Here is a 27697-nt window from a genome sequence, read left to right as displayed (position 1 = left end):
ATGTAAAAAGAAGAAATATCATTTAAAATTCTTCATTTTAACGACGTATATGAAATAGAGGGTTTTAATTAAGAACCAGTAGGTGGCTCTGCCCGTTTTGCAACTATATGTAAAAAATTCAAATAGGAAAATCCAAATAAAAGTCTTATAATATTTTCCGGTGACTTATTTTCTCCATCTCCTCTTTCAATTATTTATAAAGGTGAATAAATGATTGAACCTATAAATGCTTGTTAAATCGATATTGCTTGTGTTGGCAATCATGATTTTGATTATAATTTACAATAAGTAGAATAATTGTTTAAAAAATGTAATTTCCCATGGTTATGCAGTAATATATATGATACTAGGACTCAGAATATACTCGCAGATAACCAATTATATTCTATAATTGATATGTAAGGAATTAAAGTAGGGTTTATGGGTCTTGCAGAGGAAGAATGGTTAAATACAATAACTGAAATAGACATTAGTATACTATAATATGAAGATTTTGTATCTTGTGGGAAAAAAATGGCCCATATGTTGAAGAAAGAGTAATAATGTGACATAGTAGTGGCTATAACACACATGAGAATGCCTAATGATCGTATATTAGCAGCTTAAGTAGATGATATAGACATCATTTTAGGTGGACATGACCATATAGTAATTTCAGAAATAATAAATAATTGCTTAATATAAAAAAGCGGTTCTGATTTTAAAGAATATAGTATAATAGATATTACCTATAAACCAAAAGATATTTAAAATAATAATATATAAAATACATTTTATCTGAAATAAAATAAACTAAAATGCGTTATAGAGACTTTTTAAGTCACAAAAAAAATTGAAAAAGACGATGAAGTTCAGAAAATAGTTGATTTCTATATATAATAATAAGAATAATACAATAACTAAATAATAGGACATACAAATGTAGATTTAGATACCAGATTTAAATAAATAAGGACTCAGGAGACTAATTTTGGTAATTTCTATGTAGATGTATTAAGAAATGAAGTTTAATCTGATGTCTGTATCATTAATTCAGGGACTATTAGATCAGATTGTATTTATCCGAAAGGAGACATTACTTTTTCGATGATTTAAAAAGCTTTACCCTTTCCAGACTTGATTGTAGTGGTTAAATGTAGCGGTTTAAAACTAATTTAGGCTTTAGAAAATGGAGTTTCTAAATGGCCTAGTTTCGAAGGAAGGTTCCCTTTAGTTTCAGGAATTAAATTTGAGTTTGATGGGTAAAAATAGCCTTTTTAGAGGGTTGATTTAGATAGTATTTTTATTGGAAAAGAGAAAATTTAAGTTGATAAAATTTATAGTTTAGCAATTAAATGGTTCATGTATTTAGGAAAAGATGGGTATGATATGTTTTAGGATTGTAATTTTATTATTGATTATATGAATGCACTTCCTCATTTATAAATTATGATTGGGCTTTTTAAAAGTCTAGAAGAAAAAAGCAAGACTACTAATATTTCGAGTTTTACTGAATTTTCTTAACTAAATTTTAATGAAAATCGGAAATATAATAGATTAATGAGTCTTCCTTTGATAAGATAAACTAGTATTTCATCAAATTAAATTTCGAATACTAATATTAATGATTTCAAATAGCTTTAAAGAAGATAAACTAGATGGGAAAAAATTGATGAGTCAGGATTAGTTAAGGAAATTAAAAATTTTGAAGATAATAAATATATTTCGATACATCCGGTTGTTGAAGGAAGAATTTTGATGGTAAATAAAAATAATTGATTTTAAATTATATAAAATATATAAATATTTTTATTTGAAAAGTTTTATTTTTTTATTTTATAAATATATATATATGTGTGTGCTTTTATTGTTTCGTTTTCATTTATATTTATTATGATGGAAATAACGTAATATAGCTAGAATATTCATGTTTTTAATTTATAATCCTAAATTACTAAAAATGTCTATAAATATTTGGATATTTTCTATATTTAGATAAGGTACAAAAACCACATATTTATCAAGATAATCGATTTCTTTTTCACCCTTTTTAAAGTTATTTTTTTAATCTTTTTCGCATTCTTTTTAGAAAAAAAAAGCTCCGAATTATGCTATTATGTTTCTAAAATTCATTTTATGATATTTATAGTCTCTTTCTTTTACTAAAGGAGTTTTTTTATCAGATTCTTACATATTTGATTTTAAATCTAGGCATTATTATAATAAATCATTAAGATCTTCAGAATTAATAAAAATCTAATATATAAATTTTAAATATAATTGTATATATTAATTTAATTTCTTTACATTTCCATATATAGAATCTTTTTCCTCATTTAATATTATTTTATTAATTTCTTCTTAATTTATTTCAGTTGCTGTTAATTTAGTTTTATCTAAAGAACCTAATATATATATAAACTTATTAGAATTATTAAATTAACAATAGTGATTTTTAATAATAATGTTTCCTAAAAGAGAAAAATAAATAACAAAAAAAATAACAAAAAAAAATACCTATTTCAATAGGAGAAGCATCAATATTTGATTAGACTGTATAATTAATATTATAATTCGGAAATTAACTTTTAAGATATTTATGTGTCTTTAAATATAAAATGATATTAAATATAATATACATTATATTACTTTAGTGATTTTATTTTAAAGATACATACTAGAGAAAGTAAAGAATTAAGCTTCGTTATTTAGTTTATTTATATAAAGTAGTAAATCAATACTATTAACACCAAACTTTCTTTTACTTTCATCAAATAATATAGGATTATAATTCTAATAATATATATAAATATAAAAATTATAATTAACATTTAATTAAAATATGTACTTTTTTATAAATATAATCTGATTCTATTATATCGAAATAAATATCAAGAGGCAAATTTTGTATATTTTAAAGTTAATTTTTAGCATCTTCAGGAAAGTTTTCTTTTAAATTTTATTTACATTTAGTAATTTGAATTGCATATTTTATATTTTTTTAAGCTTCTTATTCTAATTTTATACATTCTAATTAATTATTTTTTATTTGATTTTCTAATATTTATTCTATTTCTTATGTATTTTATTTTATGTCTTTTATATTCAAATGCTATTTTTAAAATTATTAATTTTAATATATATAATAATATTACCTTATAATTTCCTACTCTCGGTCTATATTCTCTTTTTAAAAGCAATATTTCAGAATGCAAAATGAAAAGGTCTTCTAATTTTCTCGAATTTTCAAAAAAAAGGCATACTTCACCTTTTTAAATTAAAGAAATTGCTTATTCTAGGTATTTTTGTCCATTTTAAAGCAACGGTAGATATTTTTACTTCAAAAATTTCGAAAAACAAGGAATTTCGATTAAATATTTATTCCTTGAAAGGTCTTAGAAGGGTTTTTTTAGAGCTATTTTTCTATATTTCTTCACTTTTTCCCTTAAGTCCTCATCTTTGTTTTTTTTTCCATCTTCATATATCTTAATATATTTATTTTATATTAAAATAATCTCATTTTCAAACTAAAATTTATAAAAAAGTCCATATAAGTAATAAAAATCCATTTTCAAAGAAACAGGAACCATATAAGGAATGACTAACTCAATTATTTTTTCTAATTTTTAAAGTAATTTCTATATATCCTCTTAATCTTATTTCTTATAGTTCAATGTAAGGTAATAATAAACATATCTAAGAGATACTTTCAAATATAATTAAATAATTTTTGAATTATAACTATTAAAGGAATCTTTTTTATTATTAATTTTTTCAATATCAACTTAATTATATGTAAATTTCTTTTCTTCAGAAAAATCATTTATCTAAAATTAATTTAAGCTTTCGACCTAAAAAGTAATATATGTAAATACAATTTTTATGTTTATCTATATATTTATATAATTTTTTACTTTCATTTCTTATACTTGAAGTTCATCTTTTTTTCCTTTTTTATTGTTTTTAGAATCATCATTTTTACCTTTTTTAGCTTCTTTTTTTACTCCTTTTGCATCTTTATTATTAATAGTTTCTTTCTCTTGTTTTTTTAATAACTCTGCTTCAATTTCCTGCCCTAATTATAATTCATTACAGACTAAAATACTTTCTTTTGCTGCTTTTTCATTTTCATTTTAAAGTTAAAAATCAAAGCAAATTTCCTTCAAAAAACTATCTAAAATTTCCAAAGAATTCTATATAAAAATATAGGCTTTTTCTTATTTTTTTCTCTCGAAAAAAACTTCAGAAAAATCTGCTAAAAATCTTGCATTTTCAATTATATTTTCAATACAATTTTATTTCATAAAAATTTAATTTTTCTCTATTTTTTAAACACTTTCTTCATATTTCCCCATTTTTAAATAAATACGAGCCTCATATTATTATAAAATTCCCTAAAAATACACATCTTGTACCTTTTAGCAATCTAAAATAGTACTTTGTATATATTATAAAGCATCATCAAGCCTATTTTCATTATATAAAATAATACAAAGTTCGCATCTTAATTTAATGAACCAAAAAGCGCTTAAATGATTTCTAAATTTACATTATTGGGCATTTTAAAAAGCTATTTTTTGCATTTCCTCGAGTTCAATTTTCCTTTTCTCGAAATAATTTTCGTCTGTTTTTAGTTCTTACCCCCCTTTAGCTTGTTTCTTAGATTCTTTTTAATTTTAATTATCTTTAGGAAGGGCTTTATCTTCTTTTTTAGCTTATTTTCCTTTATTTTAGCCTCCACCTATTACTAATTCTTCCTATTATTTTAATTATTCAATTTAAGTATTTTCCGGTTCTTCTCCTTATTCAACTAGTCTATATTCAGAGACGTATTAATTTATATTTTATATTGCATGGAATAAAACATGGAAACTTTTCTAAAATAATTACATTTAAGAATATATTCTTGCCCTTAAAAATCTAGTTCGGCAAATCATTTTTAACCTTTCATCTCTTTTTTAACTATAATTAAATAACTCTTCTCTATTATAAAAATATTCCTACTACATATAAAAAAATAAAGCTATAAAAATATATATATATAATTATATATACCATTTATATTTAATCAGATATTCCTTTTTATAAAAAAAGTTAAGTTTTATCATTTTAAAGGTTTTCAAGTTTTTTTTATAATTCTTCGACACGAATTTATTAAGTAATTTTTTCCTAAATTAATCTAATTTCTTCTTCTATACAACCTAATTCTTCTTCAAAGCTTAATTTTTTCAATAAAATTTTCAGAAAATCATCGCATTTTACCAAATAATTACACCTAATATCATTTTAATCATTCTAATCTGCATTTTCGCACTCAAAAGCGATAATAACAATTAAAGCCTTCCAAAAAATCAATAAATTGACATTTAATTGTCCATAATTTTTGCCAAAACTCTTCTCAATTTCAAACTTGGAAACCAATAAGTCTAAAATTTCTTTATTTTATTAAAAAAGCGGTCCTTAATTATTTTAATATTACAAATCTCCTTCCCAAAAAACTCCATTTTTCCTTTTAAAAAACTCGCTTTACTTAACCCATAAATTCGGAAGATCTTTTTCATTTAAAACTTTTTACAAACATGAAATACTTCCCTTTAAATCCCCTAAAAAAGCCAGCGCAATCCCCTTCATAATCTTACTTCTGAATGAAAAAAAGTTACTAAAAACCACATCTACTGCAATATATTCAACCAAGCAAATACACGGCAAGCTTTAAATAAAAAATTCCTCGTCAATTAAATTCCAAGCCAGTCTTTCTATACAAACAAGACTCTCAACAGGGTCTAATATATATGAATCTCCAAAAACATTTTCATTTTGCATAATTTCCTATACCCGGTAATTGTTATAATAATATAAATTCTAAGGATGTTCCAAATTAACTTTAAATATGGAGAAAATCATAAAAGAACCTAATATGGAACACTCCCGTTCCATTTTTAAATTCGAATGGTAGATAATATATTATAAATTGCTTAAAATATTAGCCCCAATAACCATAGATTATATCCCTAATTACTAAGCCATATTATCATTATATTTTTGCATTATTTATCTCAAATTTTTTAAAGCATTGGCCTTAAAAATCATATCTAAAGCCTCATTCCAGGCATCACATATAGCCTGGAAATTTCCCCGTGCGAAATAGAAGCCTCCAAGGTCTTTATTGGCCTAAGTAATGGCATATTTTTCTTATCTTTTTTGTAAAATACTGATCGTATTTTTCAATTAATGTAAAATTGTAGTTGCGAAAGATTGCTAAATATTCCTATTTTTCTTACTTTCTTATAATTGGGCGTCTGCGCAAAATTTCCTTAATAATTATCGTGATTTTTTAAGTTCTTCAAGTGCTTAATTGCAATCTCGTTGTAATTCTTGAATTATTTTTTGAGATAAATTTAATTATCCTTTTATAAAATTCTCGTTGTCGCCTTAAAGCTCAATTAGTTTTTCCAATATTTCCTTATCTTTTTCGAATTAAATTTGTTCTTCAGGAACTTCCCCTGTAAGTGCAGCTTATCTTGTTTTCCTTCGTTTATTATTTGTTTTCCATTCTTCGTATTATCTAGTTCTTTCCTCTAATCTCAAAATAGTACTCTAAGTTAACTCATGGGCTTTCTAAAACAATAAATCTTAAGCATAAATAAGGAAAGGGAGTAAAAACTGACTATAATAATGTTACATTTCATTACAAAAAGACCTCGTTATGCCTATTAAAACGCCCCATTTTTCCTCTAACATTAATGTCTAAACTGTATAGGCGATTAAATTTGCAATTACAGAAACCGACATTTCATTTTTACCTTAAAACCAGTATTCTTTGGTTAGATTTTAGGATAATTAAGGTAGAATATCTTCCTATTCCTATTCTTATTCTTATTTTAAATTTTCTTTAAATGTAACTGTATTTTGGAGGGGGCTTAATAAATCTACTTCTTCGACCCTAACATTTCTTTTAGCTTAATTTTCTCGTTTTAAAGGGCTTGAGTCTTTATTTTTATGCACTTCCTATAACATTTATATCAAAGAATATGAAATAATAGACAAATAAAGCCAAATTTTGGATTAAGAATGTATAAAAGGATTCAACATATCATAGACTAGAATATTATAAATATATTTAGAAATATTGAGTAGACTTTAATAACTTTTCGAATTTACCGCATATATAGAGGCCATTGAAAAATACTAAAAAGTAGATTCTAAATTGGATATTTTTTTCGAGTTTTTCTCTTATTAGAATTTCTTTAATACTTTTTCCATTTCAATCATATTTTTTACACTCTCAACATCCATATGTTAAATCGAAAAAAATATATACTCACTACTCGCACTACTTTTTTGGCAATTTTCTTCTTTAAAATTCATATAATTGACCTATCCGCATAAACTTAAAAGCTCACCATTCTATAAATTTAAATATAGAAATCTTAAATGAGGTTAAATAAACTCTATTTAAGATACTGGTGGTAATTATGCATTACTTTATTATGTATTATGTTATATAATAGGAGGATAATTAATACAGTTTTAATTAAAAAATTCTTCTTTTTCTAAAAGAATCTTAAGTTCTTTTTCTAAAATGAAAAATTTCTCGAAAATCTCAATTGCGGTATCGTTTCCTTTCCCTTAATTGATTTCTTTTTCATTTTTCAAAAAATTTAGCATTTAAGGGTACCATTCAATATCATTTTCTAAGGCTTTTATTTTCAGCTCTTTTATTCTCTCCCCTATTTAGAAACTCTACGAACTACAATTTTAAACATCAGGGTTTTATAGAACCTATTAAATAAATTCATTAACTTAATTTAACCCTAAACTTTAACTTTCTAAGCATTTTTTTATTAGTTTGCATCCCATTTCTATATAATAAGGTTTTCCTTTATAGAAAGTAAAGAATTTTTAAAAGGCAGAAGGTAAATCTTTAAATAACTCTGCAAATTCAACCCAAACACTTAAATTTTCCTTCATTTTTCCAATTCATCCTATGTATTCTCCACCAAACCATTAAATCCGTCTATTACTTCTTTCCATTTTTCAACAAATTTTTAAACAAAATCAAACCCGCAGATTTCTTCAGGTAAATTTAATAAAAAATCTTCCAAAAAACACTATTATTAAGATTAATACTCAAAAACTCTTCTGGTTAATTTAGGAATCATTTTTTATTCAATATTTTATTGTTATTATTACTATTATTATTATTATTATTCCTTTCCTTTTTTATTTTCTTTCTTTATTATTTTTTTTTAATCTTATTCCGATTCATCAATAAAAGGAACTTAAATAATTTTACTCACAGTATACCATTTTCTATTAAACCCTTAAGTAAAAGCTGAAAAAAGTACTCTTTTAGCTACTAAACACTCATTAAATTATAAAGAACACTTCAAAATTTCAAACGTTAATTTTCCAGAGATTACTCTCAGGTTTTTATCCCAAAATTACTTTGGAATCTCACACACAAGAATAATACTTTTTAACAAAACATGAAAAACTCCTACCAAAACATTCTTCATTTCAATAAATTCCCTAATATTATTATAAATATCAACCAAAACACGTTTACAGATGCCCCAATTTTTCACACTAACCCCAATTTATAGTCCCAAAACAAAGAAATTAATCATTTTAAGCTTTCTTTTCTATTTCTAGCATTCACTCTCTGATTTTTTTTTAAATTCTTTATTTTCTTCTTCCATTTTTCGTCCTAAACATCTTCCTTTTATAATTAAACTTTCCATAAAAGCCTACATTTCCCCATAAGACACATCTTTTAAAAAAACCTCCTATTTAATAATATAGAAAAATACCTAATTTTCCCCTGAACCTCTTTTATCTAAAAAAAAGCTCTTTTCGCAAAAAAACTCCAAAACTCTATCAAAGCAATTTTCAGCTCTTTCAAAATCTCCTATCTAATAACTGATTTTACACAAATAACACCATAATAAATTCACTGGCATTGGTAGTAAACAGATAATATCTTCTCCAGTTTCTCCTATTCCGCCTGAGATTTCCCCTCTTTTATCATATCCAGCGCACGCAAAACAATATTTTTAATTTTGAAGCAATTTTTTAACCTCTATACACTAGTTAGGTGCAAATTTGATTCCTGTATTTTCCAAATCGGTACATGTTTCTGACACATTGACTCCATTGGCTGATATTTTCCCAAAAATACTCATGCTTTGAACCTCAGTTTTCTCAGGGTGTTTTTTAGCCTCCATATCGCCTACTAAAGGTGCAAATGGAGGAAACTTTAAGGTAATTTAATTACTATTTCTTTAAATTAAAACAGGATTTCTAGGTACTTTATATTTCTTAATAAATTCCTTCATATATAAATGGGAAAAAGGATAAAATTACTCGTTTTTTTGTCCATTTAATTTATTATCTAAAAGCGTAGAGAGTACATAAATAGCATCTTTTTAACATTTATCGATATGCTTTTCTTCCATTTTTTCACAATCTTCAATATATTAAAAAGCCTATTGTAATAAATATTTCTAATCAGAAAAAGAGCTCTTGTTTCCACTCAAAACCATATATAAAATTGCCAAAGTATAAGGATTACTTATTTATTCTTACAAAAGAAAAACTTCATATTTTTGAAGAACGGGTTTCGGAGTTTGTAATTCTCCAGCATTCTATAATGTAGTTTATAATTATTTTACATTTTTTCGTATTTCTTTTGCTGTTTCTCCTTACATTAAAGTTGCTTTTATTTTCTCTTTATCAGGAATATTTCCATAATCCTCATTTAAAGGCAAATTTTTTATACGAAGTGCCTACAAAATTATAATAATACATATCTTTATATATATATATATATATAATATGAACTTATGATTTCGTCATATATTAATTTTCTTCTCTTATAGATTTAACAAATTTACTTTTTTCAATATTTGCTTTAGACATTAATTTTCCTTATTTAAGTTCATTTCTTAATAAATTAATAACTAAATCAACATGTATTGTATTAATATTTTTCTCTAATTCCGAAAAGCCTTATTTTTTATCTAATTCTTTAAAAAACTCATTATCTAAATTATCATCTTATAAAAATTCCCTTCTGGCTTCCAAAAATTCAAATTCTTCTTCCTATTCTTCATCTGAATCTAATTGTTTTCCTTTTTTTTATTATCTTCTAACTAAAGCACTAATCTCGTTTTTCGCCCTAACATATTATTTTTTCATATTTTCGATACATTTTCGTATTTTCCTTCCATTACAGCTCAATTGGAATGGTAAAAAAGCATCATATTGACTTTCAGCTCCTCTTATAAATAAGTAATCTCTAAAACTAACTAAAATACCTAAACACCATCTCAAATTTTAAATACATTATCTAAATTCTTCTTTTTCCTCTAACATTTTCGCTAATTCAATATTATATTTACAAACCCACAAAACATCACAATTTTCATTATTTCTCATATTTATTAAATTAAAAACTTTAAGTCCTTCCACGAAAACACTTTTAGCCTCATCAATAATCTCTTTATATTACTCATATTCTCTACTCGATATTTCCTCACATAAACTCATCTCATGTACATATTAAATCTACTAAAGACAGCCTAACATATATTTATTCCATAAAAAAAAAACTAGATTATTTAAAAAATCTTTCTTTTATTCAAAAAACTACTCGCCTAAAGGCCCTTCTAATGTATTTTTGATTACCTAAAAAATATCCTATAATTTCCTGACATCATAATTCATATCCAAGTGTATTTTTTTCTCCTCTTCCAATGTACTGACCTTCATTTACGGACTATTTGAAAAATGCGACTATTCCAACTTCCAAAAAGCGTTTAAAATCTATACTTCTCTCTCATTCACAAAATAGAATTCTTCGCTTTTAAAACTCAAAAAAACATACTCAGAATTTACATTTTTAAAATCTTCCTTCCGATTCTGCCTTAAATCACACTCTATTTTCGTAAATCGAACATCAGGTCTTATTATTTTACTTTTCCCAACAAAAGGCTTAATTTCACTAACTAAGCTTTTTTTCTCTTCTTCATTTTTGAGCATTTCTCGACTATGCTTCAATAATAAATAAGGCACAAATTTTTTCTCTTTTTTCCCCTCAAAAATCTATTAATGAGCCGCTTTTATAGGCAAAGCAATAGCCCTCCAACCTTCGTTGATTTTATTTTAAAGGCTTTTTTAATCTTCCTCATCTATTAAGACTACATCAATTCCATATATAGCATTTTCTGGATTTTAACTTCTTTTTACTGCCAAATATACATATGTGTGATTTATTTAGGCTAATTCTTCAGATGTAGCTCCTAATGGATTATTTTATTTATTTTATTATTAATTTTATTATTATTATTATTATTATTATTATTATTATTATTGGTTTTTATTTCCTTTTTTATCGTCTTTTTTCTCCTCTTTTTTCTCTTCCTTTTTCTGGTTATTATCCTTTTATTTATTCCTCAATTTTTTTAGCTCTGCCTTCAAACTACTCTCATTGATATCAATCTAAATCTTCTCATACCCATTCTAAATATTTGGAAAAGGCGTAAAATCAGCCACAACATCCACATCTACAATAAAAGGACACTCAATCCTCCTATATTTACACCTAACAAGTGCCCATTTAATCAGCTAATTGACCACCTACTCATTCCCAACCTCATACGCGTAATAAATCAACTCCACATGATATTCTAAAGGCACTTTCAGGCTTGCTTTTTTCCATTCTTTTTCCTTAATCATCTATCCGAGAAACTCCCTCATTTTTTAAGTAGCTTCCAATCTTCCTTCCTCATCCTAAACTCCCTATCTATATTCTAAAATTTTACTCATTTTTTCATTTTCTTATTCCAGACCATTACTCAAAAGTTCCAAATCGCTTTTATAATATTATTCAAAAATAATCTAAACAGCCTAGTTTTTCCAATTTTAAGCACCCTTTTTATCTATAATATTACCAATTTTGGCATTATTTAGTTTCAGACTTTCTATAAAGGCCATATTTTTTCCTTCGAAATCTTCCTGAAAATACTCGTCAATTTTCTTTTTCCAGCTTTCAATATTAAAAATCCCGTTTTATAATTTAAACTTCACTTCCAAAACTCTCAAAATTCTAAGGTTATTTAAAAACATATTCTATATAAAATCCGGTAAAGGAGGATCTAATTCTTCCAAATTTTTCTATTCAATTACTTTTTAAAGCCCATTCTCTATTACTTTACAAGCTGCTTAAAAAGACCCACATTCCGTATAAGTAAACGCCAATTCTACATAGAATTTAACTCTCCAATCTAGATATTTAGACGACATTAGAATAATATTCCCTTCTAAAGAAACAATACAAAACGCTAAAAAATCTACACTTAAATATCCAAAAACGCTCCTTCGTAAATACCTGCAAATATCCATCATATATAAACTAATATTATATGTCAAATAATAATTCTTCACTTTATCCTCAAAACTACCCAAATTTAGTTAAGCTAAACACATTTTCAATTTATCCAAAAGCTACTTCAAAGACTTTGCAGTGTCTTTTCTTTTTATTTTAAAATCGGATTGGATTAATTAAGGAAATTAGATATCAACTTCTTCCATTATTTTTTGGCAAAATTCACGAGTTTCCATTACTGGCATATATTGTTATTTTTAAATATCAATTTATGGATCCAAGTTTAGTTTGGATTTTGGGTCTTCTTCGGGTGGATTTTCTACTTATTGGTCGGCAAAACGAACCGCTGGTTTTTAGTTTTCGCTTTATAATTGACTGCTTGCTTGCTGTTGTTATTGCTACTTTTTCATTTTATTTGTTTGTTTGTTTTTTGATATATATATATAAGTATATATATAAGTTATATTTTATTTTTTTATATTTAAATATATGTAATTTTTTTTTTTAATTTAAAAATATAAAAATAAATTTTTTTTAGATTTTTTTGGATTTTTAATATATTTTTTTAAATTAATTTTTTATTTTGTAGTAAAAAAAAATATAAATAAATAAAATTTTCATTATTTATTTCTGTATAAATCTTATAATTTTTACATAATTAAATTAGCTTCTTAACAAACTTCACAACAAATTTGATTTTTATTATACGAATAATCTTATTTTAACTAAAAACTTGAATTAATTTTAGGTTAAAAACTATATTATTATTCATAAATGCATTTATTTTTAAATTATTAATTTAATTCTTTTTTTTCAATATAGGAAAGTTTTTAGTATAAATAATTAAATTCACATTTGAACATTTTAATATTAAATTATTTATCATTTACTTTAATATTTTAAAGTAAGGGTTACAAAAAATTCCTCTATTTTTCATTAATTTAATTTTCATTTAAATTATTTTAACTCAAAACCCCTATTTTTTAATAATCTAATTTCTCGAAAATTTATTCAATTAAATTATTTAATTTCAATATTAATAAATTTTAGCTTTTCTTGTTAATTTTTTCAACTTAACTTTTTTTCTCGTCTTTTTATAGATTCTTTTTCCTTTTTTCACAAAATTCTATATTTCTTTAAATTATGCGCTCTAATTTATTATTATTATTATTTTTATTTCTTTCCTTTTATAAATCCATATGATCTATATTAGGTTATGGTGGTGTTAATATACGTACAGGGCTATCCAAAATTAATCCCTTTTTAATTATATTAAGTTTAAAAAATTTATTTTATTTGATGTTAATCTTATTATTAGTTAATAATATTATTTTATATTTCATTATATTCAAATTATTATAGAGATTTATTGTTTTTTATTTTGCTATATTTTTTTTTTTAATAATAAATTTATTTAAAATCAATTATTATATTTTATATTAATATAAATATTACGTTTTAATTTGAATTTATTCTATATTCTCTTTTTTAATATATGAATTATCATATAAATGTTCAAACACATTCTTTTTTTATTTATTTTTTTATGATAATTATTTACTCCTATTTAAAAAATAAATGAATAAATAATATATATAAATACATATAATTTATAATAGGCTAAAAAGAGCATTCTTCGAGTTCTTTTTATTTTTATAATTATCTTAATTAATCTTAGATTTTTTCAGACTTTTCTTTTGATTTTAATTTTGACTTTATTTAAATCAATGTTTTACTATTAAATAAAAATAAAAATTAAAGTTAATATATAAAAAAAAAATACAGATATTAACTTAGAATGATAATTTAACTAAGGTTAAAAAGTAGCTTCCTATATTTATTAGGTTTCAAGTTCTATATTATGTATTTTATTCTAATAATATTGTAAATTAATAATTAAAAAAAAAAAAAATTATATAGAAAAAATTAATATTTAAAATACAATATACTTCTTTTTAATTTGATCTTGTAAAGCTAATAAATATAATCTATTTGATGAATTTAAATTAGTTTATTATTTCTTAAAAAATATATATTAAATATATATATATATATATATATATATATATATATACTTTTATTATACAATTTTTATTTTATATTTATTTTTCTATTGCTTCTATTATATAATTTATTGCTTCACATTTTAATTAGTTTTATTGACAAAATTAATTTGCTAATTATTTAATATCATCTCCGTTTTTATATATTAATTTTTATTTGAAATTTTTTCCTATTATTATGTTTAATTCAACTCCTTAATATTATTTATCCATATTGTATTTTATATTTATATTTAATTTTTTAATTTATGATAATTTTTTATTAATTTTTAATTAATAATAAAATTTAATTAAATTTATAAAATATTACAAAAATATTTTAAGTTTTTTAATATTTATTTATTATAATATAAAATTCCAAAAAAATATTATTTTTAATATTCTTTAATTTTTTCTTAATAAAAAAAAATCTTTTAAATATAATAAAATAATATATATATTAAATAAAGAAAATATTATTTCTATAAAAAAATATTTTTATATCTTATTATAAAAATGGAAAAACCAATAAATTTCTTATGTTAATAACATTAAAAGCCAATATAAGCTGTTTGTATATCCTAAAGCTGTAATAGCAATAGGCTTATATGTATTACATGTCTTCTTTAAAATCCTCTTTATCACAGTTCTCATAATGATAGCGTATACTAAATAGAAGCCAAACATAATTTTTAATTTGAATAATGCTTATTACCAATAAAAGATAAAAATTTTTAATAATATGAAATGATTAACTAAAAATTCGAAGAATTAATAAAATAAATACATAATCTACAAACAAGTTTTTTAAAAAAAATCCATACATAAAAACCAGTACCAAAATAGAATAAGAAATTAATAATTTAAACAATAAAATGTTCTCCTATATATAAAAACAAAACGATGAAGAATATTAATAATTGTGCTATTCATTAAATAATACTATAAATCTAATATATGAATAGAATAATAATGATTCATATAGTTTATTAAATGGATAATTGCTAAATTAACAAATAAACTAAATTTAAAAGAATATTGATAATATTGATAAAATAATAAATGATTAAGAAAACGAAGTTTTTTAAGAAAAATAATTATTTAATATTGACTCTTTAGATTAATTATAATAAATTCTTTCTTAAAAAACTAAAGAAATAAATAAAGACTATAAAAATATTGCAGTTAGCAAAACTAGTCAATACTTTTATGAAAATAATATATAATATATCATTTCTATTTATAATGTTAATTATATAAGCAAAATAAATGAAATATTAGATATTTTAGAAAGTTATAATTAAGAAAATATATGCTTTAATATATAATTAGATAGTTTGAATAATAAAAATAATTTAAATATTTTAATAAAATAATTAGATTTGATAAAAAATACACAAAGAATATAATTAAGAATCGAAAATAATAAATTAACTAATGAGGATTATACACTAATTTTTAATTAGTTGAACTAATTTCATTTTTTGGAGTTTCTTTTACTATATTTAGATAATAATGATTATATTAATAATTCAAATATAAATAAAATAAGTGAATTAATTTAAAATAACAATAAAAATTTAAAATGTATTTCATTAAGTTTTGAATAAACTAATTCTACTGAATAAAGATTATAAATTTAAACACTTTTTGAAGAAATAGAAAAGGCTTAAAAACTTGAGTAAATTTTTATAAATGTAAAAAATAATAATTTATTAGATAATGATACAGAATTTATTCTTTTTTAAATTTAAAAACTTAAAAATTTAAAGTTCTTTTGGGCAAGATTAGGAAATAATAATATTGGTTAAAAAACAATTGATTAAGTTAATTAATAATTTAAATTTATTTCAAATTTAAAATGGTTTTATTTAGATTTAAAAGATAATGAGATAAGTGTATTATAATAAAAAAATATAAAAAAATAATTTAAGAGTGCATAAAAAACAATACAAGAATATATGGATATGATTAATTAATAAATATTATTCTTTGTTATTTTTTATTTTTATATGAAATAAAAATCAAATTATAGTTTATGGTTATAAATTTATTTAATTTTATAAATATTTTTTTAAAAAAATTCAGAATTAAAAAATCATTAATTATTTATAATAGAATATATTCAATAATAATTTTTTTTAAAATGATTTATTAATTTAATATATTTAAAAAATAAATAATTTATATTTGTGAGTATATCATTTAAAATTATAATTTAAACTATTTTATAAACTTCATCTATTTATTAATTTCTTTTATGAGCATAATTTTAGTTCATTAATTTTTCAAATGTTTTTATTTTTTAAGTTTATTACTTGAAATATCTAAAGCAGTAATAAATACTATCAAAAACCTTAATTAAATAATGTTTTTATAAACTTACTTTATTTTTTTGACTTTCTCTAGATTTTTTTTTTTTTAATTATTGTTTCTAAATAACTTTTTAATAATAAATATTAATCAATTTTTTTTTTGTAAATTTTTTCAAACTTTCTTATTTTTAATTAAATGGCTTAAATAATACTAATGAAATAAAGAAAAAAATTATTTTATTATTCTAAGGAAATATAACTTATATTTATTTTTAAGGCCTCATAAATAGTTAAAGTTTTATTTAAATTCTAAATATTTAAGTAATTATATTAATCAAGTTTAATATTTTAATAAAATACTAAAATTTTTATATATTTTTAGCATGTTTCATATATTTAAACTCTTATTTAATCGAGAGAATGATTATTTTGATGAATTAAATTAACTTTTATATTATTTTTTTGTTTTTCTTTATTAATTTTTTCATTCTATGATATTAAAAACTAACATTATTTTCATCTTTTCCTATTTTGGTATATTATAATATGAAAAAGGTAATATTAATTTAAATTAAATCCTTTCTTAATTCCTATATTTCCAAAATTTTAATTTTGGAAACTTTATATATTTAATATAAATAATATATTTCCTATAATTTTTTAGAAAATTAGAATCATAATACAAAAACATAGGCCTGATACTATATAATCAATAACTATTTATTTTCGTGGATTAATATATAATAAATTCATAAAAATAATACCTAACAATGATATTTGAGTCTATAATTAATTTATTTACGTATTTTCTTTATACTTATGATGAACTTTATAATGCGAATACTATAAACGTAATAATCTAATTCTGTTAATATTATTATGTTTTTAGCTAATTTATTTTAAATTAGAGATTGTTTTCGTTTTATTAATTTATATTAGAAAATAAGAATAAAATTTAATAAACTTAAAATAAATAAATTAAATACATAATTACAATGTAAAATTGTGGTTTATACTTAATGAAAATAATAAATATTATGTTCATAATCTTAATTATATATATAAAATTTAAAGTAGTTTATTATTTTTTATAATAATTTTTCTAAACTAAATTTATAAATTATTATTTTTTATATTAATATTAATTTTATATAATTACAAATTATTAGATAAGAATTATAATATATATTTTTTGTTGAAGAAATATAATATAATTAGAATATTTTAAATTAATAAAATATTTAAAGTTTTATTTAATTTATTTAAAAACTTTTTTTTTTTCTAAATTAATAAATATTTATTTAATTTTATTAATAAATATTATATTAAAAAATGAAATTATTTTTTTTCTTAATATAAAAATATTTTTTTTTAAAAAAAAAAAAAAGCAAATTAAAAAAATTAAAAAAAAACAAACGAAATATATAAATAATTAAAATATATATTTATATAAAAAAAATATTTAAAAATACTTGAAAAAATAAACAAAATTCCCATAAAGAAAAAAAAAAATAAAAGAAGCCATTTCACAATAAAAAAAAAAAAAAAATTATAAAAAAAATGTCTACTCAACTCCCAACCAAACCCCCAATTTAAATAAAAAAAGACAAAAAAGAAGTCATGAAGCTTTTAATACCATAAATATTCTACACAAAATTCACCAAAGATACCGATCGTCCCTGGCTTCAAAGTAACTAAGATCTTACTGATTACTTCAACTATGGTTTTTGTGAGGAGACTTTTCGCGCATACACCAACCAAGTACGTGCTTGTCGTGGTAATTTTTCAATAAACGACACCTATAAGGAAAACGAATACAATCTAAATAAAATGAATGATAAAACACCATTAGAATATGGTGGTTTTTCGCATCCTTTTGACAAAAATTTGTTAGATAATTAATAAGGATTTAATATTTTTGATAAAAATTAATTAATAATGGTTTGTTTAGACAGAAGTTTTGCAAAAAACTAGAATATAAATGAAAACAATTTCATGTAGACACTATATAAAAGCAATTGCATAGTTTCGAAATTCGTGCGAAGATTCGAAGAGGAAAATGATGAGGAAGAAAACCAAAACGAAGATTTTGAAGAAGAAGATGAAAATTAAGAAGAAGAAAATTTCGAAAACTACAAAGAATACAATAAAAAAAAAACAAAAAATAATAGACTATGTGGCATTATAAGAATAGTTTATACATAATATTGGATTAAAAGACGAAAAAATCTCCAAAGAACCCATTTCTAAAATATATTATATAAATGAAATTTTTGAAGAAAAAAAAAATAATGTTTCTTATGGAAATATTAACCCTTCAAATCTAATTAAAAAAAGCAATATTCCCTTACCTTAAAAACCGCCCCTTTTTTTGCCTTAATAATCTAATATAATGAATAATTTTATGATGAAAACGCCTTATAATCCCTATTTTAATCCTTATTTTTAATAAAATTTAATTCCGAATTAAATGTAAACATAAAAATCTGTTTTTTAATAGTAGTAATAATAACAATAATTATAATAATAATTATAATAATAATTATAATAGTAATAGTAATTATAATAGTAATAGTAATCTATTTAAGATATAAATATGAAAAATTTAGAAAATAATAGCGATAGTTTAAGTAATGAAAATGATTCTAATAATTTGAAAAATTAAATAGTTGAGGAAAAAATTATACCAAAAAATAATTCAAGTAATCCAAAAAAAATTTATGGATCGTATAGAAAGAAAATAATAATTATAATAATAATAACATACTATAATTAAAAATAAAAAAAAAGTTGAATCACCTCCCCCTCCTCCCCTTAATAATTAAAAAATAGAAAAGAAATAAAGTTTAAATAATTCTAATAATATGGAAAATAAAAACACTTTCTTCTAAAAAATATTTAAGGATTTGTAAAAAAATAGTAATATTATTAATGAAGATAATAGAGATAAAAGAAAAAAAAACAGAAGATCTTTTTCCAAATCTAGATCAAGGTCAAGAAGTTCTTCGAGTAGAAAAAAACATAAAAAACATAAAAAAAAAAAAGACTATAAATGAAAAATATAAAAAAGTAATATATATATATTTTTTATTCAATATTTTTTTGTAATTTTTTATAAAATTAATGTAATAATAGTATATAAATATATATATAATCTTAAAAAAATATACAAAATTACAAATAAATAAAATATAAAATTAATTTAAAAATATAAATTTTATAATTATATGATGAAATCATATTGCTTATTATATATAATTTTATCCTAAATTTACTTAAAATCTATATTTTTAATATTTAAAATAATATCTTATATTTAAATTTCATTTACATTTAAAAAAAAATTATAATTTCAGATCTTTACATATTTCTTTACATATTACTAAAAAACTAAAAATATAATTTAAGTTCCAATAATAAAATATAAATAATGCTAAAAACTATCATATAATTATTCTCATAAATTCAATCAAATTAAATAAATTATTGCAATTAAAATCTTTATTCCAAAAAATACTTTATATTCTAAATAAAGGTTTATATAAAATAGTTTATAAAAAATAAAATTGACTAACTATAAAATAAAATATTAAATTTAAATAAATAAACTATAATTTATATAAATTTTATTTAAAAAATCCTACAGAAGCATATTTTCTTAAATTTAAAAATTATTTTTAATTATTTAAAATAAAAAACCTTAATAATTAATATTATATTATTTAAAAAAAAATAATGAAATCATATTTAAAAATAAAATATAAAACCCAATTAGAAATCTATCTAAAATAATTTAAAATAGAAATATTTTCCTTTAATTTTTAATAAAAAAAAAGCATCAAAATTACTTCATAAAAAAAACTAAACCATTTTCATCAAAAAATAACTTAAAAAAATTATTCAATATTGTAAATTAAATCAATTTAAACAAAACTTAATATTATAATAACATGACCCAGTCATATAAATTTTATGAATTTTCCCAAAACAATTAAATTTTCTAAATTTTATAAAGACTAAATTAAATATTTTTTTATTTTGTTTCGACAATAAACGCATTATATTACTCTGTATTAATTAAAAATCTTATTTACATGTAAAATATTTTTAATTTCTGTCTCCTTGAAAAGTTATACATTTTAGGTCCAAATTTTATTCATTATTAAGTTTTATTATTTTAATATTAGCCTTCTAAGCAATCATTTTCATAACATTATCTATATAAAATACATTTTTAGATCTTAAATTTTAATACGTATTTCAAATTTAATTATAGAAATTAAAAATTAATAAAAACTAAAAATTAAATAAATACAAAAAATAAAAAAATAAAAAATAGATATATATAAACTAATATATATAAAAATCGCAAAAATGGATTCTTTAGTGTTACAATAAGAATATAACAACAGTAGTATAAATAATGATAATGATTAAAAATAGCTCCATTAAATAGTAAATAACTTAGACAAAAGTGTATAAAATGAAGAAACAGACATAAATATTTTAATAGACATGGAAAAATACAATTACTAAATTATAAACTTAACATGTTATGCAAATAATTCTAAAGAACATTTAATATTAAAGAGTCGTTTTGTATTTTACTTTATGATTTTCCATGCTTCATTCACTAATGTACTCATGGCCTACCATATAGGCCTATTTAACAACTTATCCGACCATCTAGATTACATATATTCCTGGAATTTAGAATAAAAAATTCTTTATATATCTTTAATAAACTCTTTACCACAATTTGTAGCTGCAATAATAGCTTTATTTGGCGGTAAATGGGCCCAAAAACATGGTAGGAGAAAACTTTTGATAATTTTTAATTATATATCTGTATTAGGGACTGGAGTAACATTAATAAAGCACACATATGCCTTAGTTGCTGGTATTTTTTTTTTTAAAAAATAGCTTTTTTTAAAAATAGCTTTTTTGAAAAAATAGCTTTTTTTAAAAAAAAATAGCTTTTTTAAAAAATAGCTTTTTTTAAAAAATAGTTTTTTTAAATAATAGCTTTTTAAAAAAAATAAAATAAAATTAAAGGACGTATTATAATAGGATTTAGTTTTGGTATATGGAGTACAATTGGTCCTTTATACACCTTAGAAGTCGCCTGTAAAAAATACAAAGGAATAAGTGGGGTAATATACTCTATATTTTTTTGCCTAGGAATTGCTTTTTCCTATATAGCAAGTTATGGCTTACCTTCTGACCCAAAACAAAGCCAAAAAAATAATTTTTGGCGAATAATATTAGGCATTCCTGCAGTTTTAGGTATTTTAGTGAATATTATTTTCCATATATTTTTCCGCAACGAGACTTTTTCATATATAATGATAAATAAATAAGACTAAAATGAGGCTAGAAAGACTCTTGAGAAATACTACTAGCAAGATATAGTTGAGTAGGAAATTAAATCAATGATAATTTTTTAATAGGAAATAAATAACACCAAAAACTAATTATAATATAAAGACTTATTTAACAAAAGATACTTATCTAGGACTATTCTAATTACTTTTTTTACACTAGTCTTTTGTTATTCAGGTTCCGGTATTATTAATGTATATTCATATAGTCTAATGAGGATAAATTAATCTGATTAAACTGCAAGACTTTTTACTTCTATTATGCCCCTAGGGGATGTTATAGGTTGTATATTAGCTATGTTTATGATTGAAAAATTCAAAAGGAAAAATATGTATATAGGTGGTTTATTAATTTCATCAGTAATGCTACTTACATATGCTGTTTTTGGATGGAAATAATTATATGATTATTAAAAATATCTACTTCTTATTTATAAATTAATTATTGGGAGTTCTGTTGTTACTATACATTGGAGTTGCTTATATATATTTTATATTTATATATTTTATTTTATTTAGTTTTTCCAAGTGAAATTATGCCTCCTATAGGTGTAGGGTTATTTTGTTTTGCTTATTGGATTTTTTAATTAACTACAGTGTAACTTTTTCCATATTTATTAAAGTATTTTGGACCGGAGTATTCAATGCTTTTTTTTAGTGTCATTACGATTTTAATTGTGCCAATTTTGATTAGGAAAATGCATTGTACGACTAAAAAGACTAAAGAATAAATTGAAAAAATGTATTCGGAATATCATAATTAAGATTAGGATTAGGATTAGGAGTAGGAGTAGGATTAGAATTAAGATTTAAATTAAAATCTTATTAAAAATTAGTAAAGTTTAAATGATAAAATTTCTATTATGAAAAAAAATCATACATGAATATGTTTGACAATATAATAAACAAGCAAAAAATTAATTTTTAATTATTTTTTCATAATATCATATATTACTTTATTGTATATAAACATACAATATATATGTATATTTAAAAAATAAATTAACTAATTATATAATATAAAATATACAAAAATACAAGATAAATATATATATATATCTTAAATCAAGAATCAATTCTTTTTATAAAATAAATTATATGTAAAACTGCATTAATAACCCCATAAAGTGAGCTCCATGCATAATGTTTATGCTCTATATAAAGTGCAAAAGTGCTGCATTTGTACATATAGAATATGTAATAAAAATCCAATAAATTCCTTTTTTATATTACTTTTATTTAAAAATCGCATACTCATTAATAAAAAAGCTAAAAACCAAATTAATTAAAAACATTTTATTAAAAGTCCAAAAAGCGAACGGGTTTTTTTCCAAATTTTCTTATATTATTCTATCCAAATATTAAAAAAGGAAAAAAAAGGAATAGGGAAGCTTACACTAATCATTAAAATAACAATGATAATTAAAATTGCAGAATCATAATCAATCTTAAATTAACTTGAACTTCCGCCTGAAGAAACTTCGGAAATTTCCTAAACAATCCCTTAAGCATTTTATAGACTACTTTCATATTAATTAGATGCAAAGCTATTTAATTATTCAGATATATTACTCATATCATTGTAATAATTTATTTATGAAGAATAAAATAAATAATCATAAGCTACTGATAATGTATGTAATATTATATTCGTATGTCCATGTTATTCGTAATAATTAGTATCAAAATAATAAGCATTCTGTTTTCTATATTTTTATTACTAATAAAGATTCTGGCTACTTTATTTAAAATAAATTTTCTCTAATTAAGGCGGGATTATAGTTTAGAAGCATTGATTTTATATCGGTTCAATGTATATTTCGGCTAATGAATAATTTAAGCATTCTATATGTTATTATTTTGTTAATTATATAATTGTTATTATAAATATTAATATAATTAGATGTTATTTCATATTTATATAAATTGAGCACATGTATTTGTTATAAATTTAAATTATATATAATAATATGTATTATCATAATATAAATATAATTTAATTTTTTTTTATATATATTTACTAAATTAAATGTCTTTTTTAAAATAAAAATTTGTAAAATTAAATAATAAATATATATCACAAAATAATTTAACTATTTATAAAATACTTATTATGTATTAGATTTTTATACTAATAATCTATATATATTTATTTTATATTATTTAATTTTTTAATCATACTATTTTTAAGAAAAGTTATTTATAAATCATTATTAATATATATATATATATTAAAAAAAATATTATTTATATTAAAAAAAATATTATATTTTATATATAGAAACATAAAAATAATATTATTTAGACAAATAACACTATATAAATATAAAATGAATTATTAAATATATAATATAAAAAATATATTTTAATTAATTTTTCTTTTTAAAATATATTTTTTAAATAAATTATCTTTTTGATAGTTTTATAATCAAGAATATTTAAATACTTTTAATAATAAATTATGTTATTAAATTTATAAATTTATTATATTTTTTTTTTAGGTTTATTTTCAAAAAATAATAATTATCAATACAAACATAATAAAAATTTTAATTGATATTTATTTGAAATAAATAATAAAAATTATTAATATATATTGATTTTAATATAAAAATATCTTTTAATAAATTATTTGTTTTGAAAGTTAATTACAAAAAGTAAGTATACATATATTTTAATTTCCTATTAATATTTTCAAAAAATAAATTAATAATTATATATTTTTTTTTAAAAAAAAATTAATTATATTAATTAAAATTAAATATTTTTTTTGTTTAACAAAAAAAATGCATATATATAAAATAAAATATACTTTATATTTTCTAAATACTATTAAAAAAACAAAAAAATAAAAAAAATAACTAATAATCAAAATATACATATAATAATATAAAAAAAAAATAACATGAGTAAAAACAGCAAAAATACAAATAACGAAAACCTTGAAGAAATATCTCCCCATTTCGACGAAGTATCTGACAAAGGCCTATCTTTCCTTAGTGAAGAATTAAACAATAAAAAAGATTAAAATTAATAAAAAAAAAAGCCTGATCCAAACTACGATGACCAACAATATTAAAGTAAACCAAAAAAGAAAATAATAAATAAAATAAAAATATAGACAATGATGATGATTTAGATGAAAATTAAGACGAAAATCAAGAAGAAGATGAAGAATTTGATTCTTAAGAAGATTCCGACCACCAAAACATAACTATGAAAAAAAAAAACAAGAAACCCTCCGTTAATAAAAGGCAAATACTCGTTTAAAATAATTAAAGACTTCTTAACCAAATCCCAAAGCAAACTAATAATAATAAAAAACTCAAAACCTTAAAAAGAATAAATAACAAGAAGAAATCCAAAACTAAATAAATTAACAATAAATATAAAAGCAATAACAATAACAATAAAAGCAAACACACACATAACCCACAACATCTTCCAATTAAAAATTTTACATATATGCCGAAGGAGTTAAACTCCCCGATCTTTCCGACCAACTAAACCAAATTATTGAAGTTCGAGTATCAAAAGAATACATTCACAGATTTAACAAACAATACTTAAACCGCTGTATTTGGGGTAACGAAAATTATACTAGTGATTCAGATATTGTATGCATTTTAATACACCATGGATTTTTAAATTTTAATAATCCACATATATAAAAAGACTCACCTTATGCAGGAGTCTCACTTACTTTTAAAGTCAGCAAAAATAGAAAAAGCTATGTAAGTTTTTTTAAGAATGACATTCTTTCGAGATCTAATAAATAATATTTAGGACACACAATTAAGCCTGAAAGTTTCAGATTATTAAATAGTTTAGGAAAATAAGAAGATATAAATAAAAGTTCATATTTAATGTCAATACCTAATGGTAGAAAAAAAGTATTAATTAAGAAATATATATATATATAAATATACATATAAATATATAAATATATAAATATATATATATTTAAATTTTTATATATTATATTTATATATAATTTAATATTTATTTATTTTAGGTTAAATTAAGTAATATTGTAACAGGAAAAAATATTTTACCAATTCCAGAAGTAAATATAGTTTTTAATTTAAGTAATGATCCTGCTTATAAATATTCCATAATTAATTTTTGCGATAAATCTTCTGAACCTAAAGAATGGGTTAGTCATCACTTAAAAAAGCATGTATTATATATAGAAACTGATAATTAGAGATTTGAAGTTAGTATGAATGATGAAGAAGATATGATTCTTGTAAATGAATTTGATTAATATAAATTGGTGAAGGTAAAAGATCCATTCTTATATGATAATGAATTTATGAAAAATAATAATATTCCTTTAAATGATAAAAATGTTGAAGTTATTTATAAAGATTTAGATTGGAGCGAGTTTAAATGGGGAACATAATATCTTAAAGTAAGAGATTTTGAAATAAATTGTTTAAAAAGCTATAAATTTTATTAAAAAACAGAATTATGAAATTTTTGTATTTTTTTTTTTTATTTATTAAAATATATTATATTTTTATTAATTTTATTAAAAAATATAATTATAAATAAAATTTAAAAATATTAAAATTTAAAAAATTTCAATTAATTTTTATAAATATTTATATATATATAATAATATTTTTTTTTATTTAAAATACTAATATATTTGAATTAAAAAATTATATACGAAAATATTTTATATTGTATATTTAATACAAAATAAAATTAATAGATAAAAATTAAAAAAAAACTATTAATATAAAAATCTATATAAATTTATTAACTTTTTAAAAATAATTTGATAATTTTAAAACTTTAATCATAATTATTTTATTTTTTTATTTCAAAAAAAAATATATATTATTTTTATAGATAAATAAATATATAAATATATATATATATATAATGTATATATATATATATATATATATATATATATATATATATATAATTAATTCATTTAATTAATTATTAATATATTATATAAAATAATTTTTTTATATCAATTTTTTTTTTATTCATTGAATACAATTATATATAATTGCTTAATAAATTTTACAATAACAAATTGATATAATTATTTGTAAACATTAATATATATTATTTATTAATTTATTTTTATTTGTTTAAACTTTTTTCTTATTCAAAAATTAAAATACGAAACTAATCAAAAAAAAGTATAAAAATAAAAGCCATTTTTAATTTATTTAATTAAAAATAAAATAAAAAAGAAAAAAAGATAAATAAAAAACAAAACTTATATGATTATTATATAAATATGGGTATCAATATAATAATAATTAATTTTATTATTAAATAAAAAAAATATTTATTTAATATATAGATCATTAATAAAAATAAAATTAAAATGACTAAATATTAAAATATTATAGTAAAAATATAAAAATAATATGTATTATATTTATAAAAATAATTATCATATTACTATAAAAAGATATTAAGAAAATAAATTAAAATTTATTAATAATATAAATAGTTTCTTATATAAAATTAATAAATAAATAATATAAAATATATATATATATATATATATATATATATATATATATATATATATATTATTATTATTATTTACTTTTACTT

The 27697-nt window shown here is 20.1% G+C and overlaps 8 protein-coding genes across 8 annotated transcripts, besides 30 other annotated features; 5 read left to right on the top strand and 3 right to left on the bottom strand. All coding sequences in view use genetic code 6, as the record gives it.

Annotated features, from left to right (window-relative positions):
* On the top strand, positions 1-1758 carry IMG5_155350 (ser thr protein phosphatase family protein, putative; the record flags this gene model as incomplete). The annotated part of the gene is made up of 2 exons (XM_004030646.1): positions 1-1543; positions 1661-1758. The coding sequence occupies 2 exons, from the start codon at positions 1-3 to the stop codon at positions 1756-1758; spliced, it is 1641 nt and encodes a 546-aa protein (XP_004030694.1).
* Positions 1759-1857: 99 nt separating this feature from the next.
* On the bottom strand, positions 1858-3292 carry IMG5_155340 (hypothetical protein; the record flags this gene model as incomplete). Its single annotated transcript, XM_004030645.1, has 2 exons — positions 1858-2772; positions 2828-3292. The coding sequence occupies 2 exons, from the start codon at positions 3290-3292 to the stop codon at positions 1858-1860; spliced, it is 1380 nt and encodes a 459-aa protein (XP_004030693.1).
* Positions 2460-2492: a microsatellite.
* A 691-nt stretch (positions 3293-3983) lies between the features above and the next one.
* On the bottom strand, positions 3984-5877 carry IMG5_155330 (hypothetical protein). Its single transcript, XM_004030644.1, has 2 exons — positions 5035-5877; positions 3984-4982 (listed from the first exon to the last, which is right to left on the bottom strand). Exon 2 carries the CDS (start codon positions 4844-4846, stop codon positions 4280-4282), a length of 567 nt encoding a protein of 188 aa, XP_004030692.1. The 5' UTR covers positions 4847-4982; positions 5035-5877; the 3' UTR covers positions 3984-4279.
* Positions 5878-7946: 2069 nt separating this feature from the next.
* Positions 7947-12790, bottom strand: IMG5_155320 (hypothetical protein; the record flags this gene model as incomplete). The annotated part of the gene is made up of 2 exons (XM_004030643.1): positions 9823-12790; positions 7947-9767 (listed from the first exon to the last, which is right to left on the bottom strand). The coding sequence occupies exons 1-2, from the start codon at positions 12775-12777 to the stop codon at positions 7947-7949; spliced, it is 4776 nt and encodes a 1591-aa protein (XP_004030691.1). The 5' UTR covers positions 12778-12790.
* Positions 8153-8191: a microsatellite.
* Positions 8181-8225: a microsatellite.
* Positions 11290-11354: a microsatellite.
* Positions 11367-11411: a microsatellite.
* A 13-nt stretch (positions 12791-12803) lies between the features above and the next one.
* Positions 12804-12833: a microsatellite.
* Positions 12834-14395: 1562 nt separating this feature from the next.
* Positions 14396-14441: a microsatellite.
* Positions 14442-18009: 3568 nt separating this feature from the next.
* Positions 18010-18058: a microsatellite.
* Positions 18059-18095: 37 nt separating this feature from the next.
* Positions 18096-18162: a microsatellite.
* Positions 18163-18284: 122 nt separating this feature from the next.
* Positions 18285-18992, top strand: IMG5_155310 (hypothetical protein; the record flags this gene model as incomplete). The annotated part of the gene is made up of 2 exons (XM_004030642.1): positions 18285-18613; positions 18740-18992. 2 exons carry the CDS (start codon positions 18285-18287, stop codon positions 18990-18992), a joined length of 582 nt encoding a protein of 193 aa, XP_004030690.1.
* Positions 18820-18849: a microsatellite.
* A 232-nt stretch (positions 18993-19224) lies between the features above and the next one.
* Positions 19225-19303: a microsatellite.
* Positions 19239-19291: a microsatellite.
* Positions 19239-19303: a microsatellite.
* Positions 19258-19303: a microsatellite.
* Positions 19270-19303: a microsatellite.
* A 1085-nt stretch (positions 19304-20388) lies between these two features.
* Positions 20389-20457: a microsatellite.
* Positions 20458-21004: 547 nt separating this feature from the next.
* Positions 21005-21059: a microsatellite.
* Positions 21006-21060: a microsatellite.
* Positions 21061-21098: 38 nt separating this feature from the next.
* Positions 21099-22637, top strand: IMG5_155300 (major facilitator superfamily protein, putative; the record flags this gene model as incomplete). The annotated part of the gene is made up of 5 exons (XM_004030641.1): positions 21099-21179; positions 21315-21624; positions 21780-22010; positions 22086-22140; positions 22625-22637. 5 exons carry the CDS (start codon positions 21099-21101, stop codon positions 22635-22637), a joined length of 690 nt encoding a protein of 229 aa, XP_004030689.1.
* Positions 21632-21762: a microsatellite.
* Positions 21632-21765: a microsatellite.
* Positions 22589-22620: a microsatellite.
* A 227-nt stretch (positions 22638-22864) lies between the features above and the next one.
* Positions 22865-22915: a microsatellite.
* A 1408-nt stretch (positions 22916-24323) lies between these two features.
* Positions 24324-24373: a microsatellite.
* An 84-nt stretch (positions 24374-24457) lies between these two features.
* Positions 24458-24520: a microsatellite.
* A 490-nt stretch (positions 24521-25010) lies between these two features.
* On the top strand, positions 25011-25325 carry IMG5_155290 (hypothetical protein; the record flags this gene model as incomplete). The annotated part of the gene is made up of 1 exon (XM_004030640.1): positions 25011-25325. The coding sequence occupies one exon, from the start codon at positions 25011-25013 to the stop codon at positions 25323-25325; it is 315 nt and encodes a 104-aa protein (XP_004030688.1).
* Positions 25326-25482: 157 nt separating this feature from the next.
* Positions 25483-25524: a microsatellite.
* A 447-nt stretch (positions 25525-25971) lies between these two features.
* On the top strand, positions 25972-26582 carry IMG5_155280 (hypothetical protein; the record flags this gene model as incomplete). The annotated part of the gene is made up of 2 exons (XM_004030639.1): positions 25972-25987; positions 26146-26582. The coding sequence occupies 2 exons, from the start codon at positions 25972-25974 to the stop codon at positions 26580-26582; spliced, it is 453 nt and encodes a 150-aa protein (XP_004030687.1).
* Positions 26011-26117: a microsatellite.
* Positions 26013-26098: a microsatellite.
* Positions 26583-26946: 364 nt separating the features above from the next.
* Positions 26947-27043: a microsatellite.
* Positions 27044-27306: 263 nt separating this feature from the next.
* Positions 27307-27349: a microsatellite.
* Positions 27350-27625: 276 nt separating this feature from the next.
* Positions 27626-27673: a microsatellite.
* Positions 27674-27697: the final 24 nt, after the last annotated feature.

This window comes from Ichthyophthirius multifiliis (genome assembly GCF_000220395.1).
Source record: "Ichthyophthirius multifiliis unplaced genomic scaffold scaff_1120509251181, whole genome shotgun sequence".
Lineage (NCBI taxonomy): Eukaryota > Ciliophora > Oligohymenophorea > Hymenostomatida > Ichthyophthirius > Ichthyophthirius multifiliis.
The sequence above is the reverse complement of the archived record's forward strand: the minus strand, read 5'-3'. Positions and strand labels throughout refer to the sequence as shown.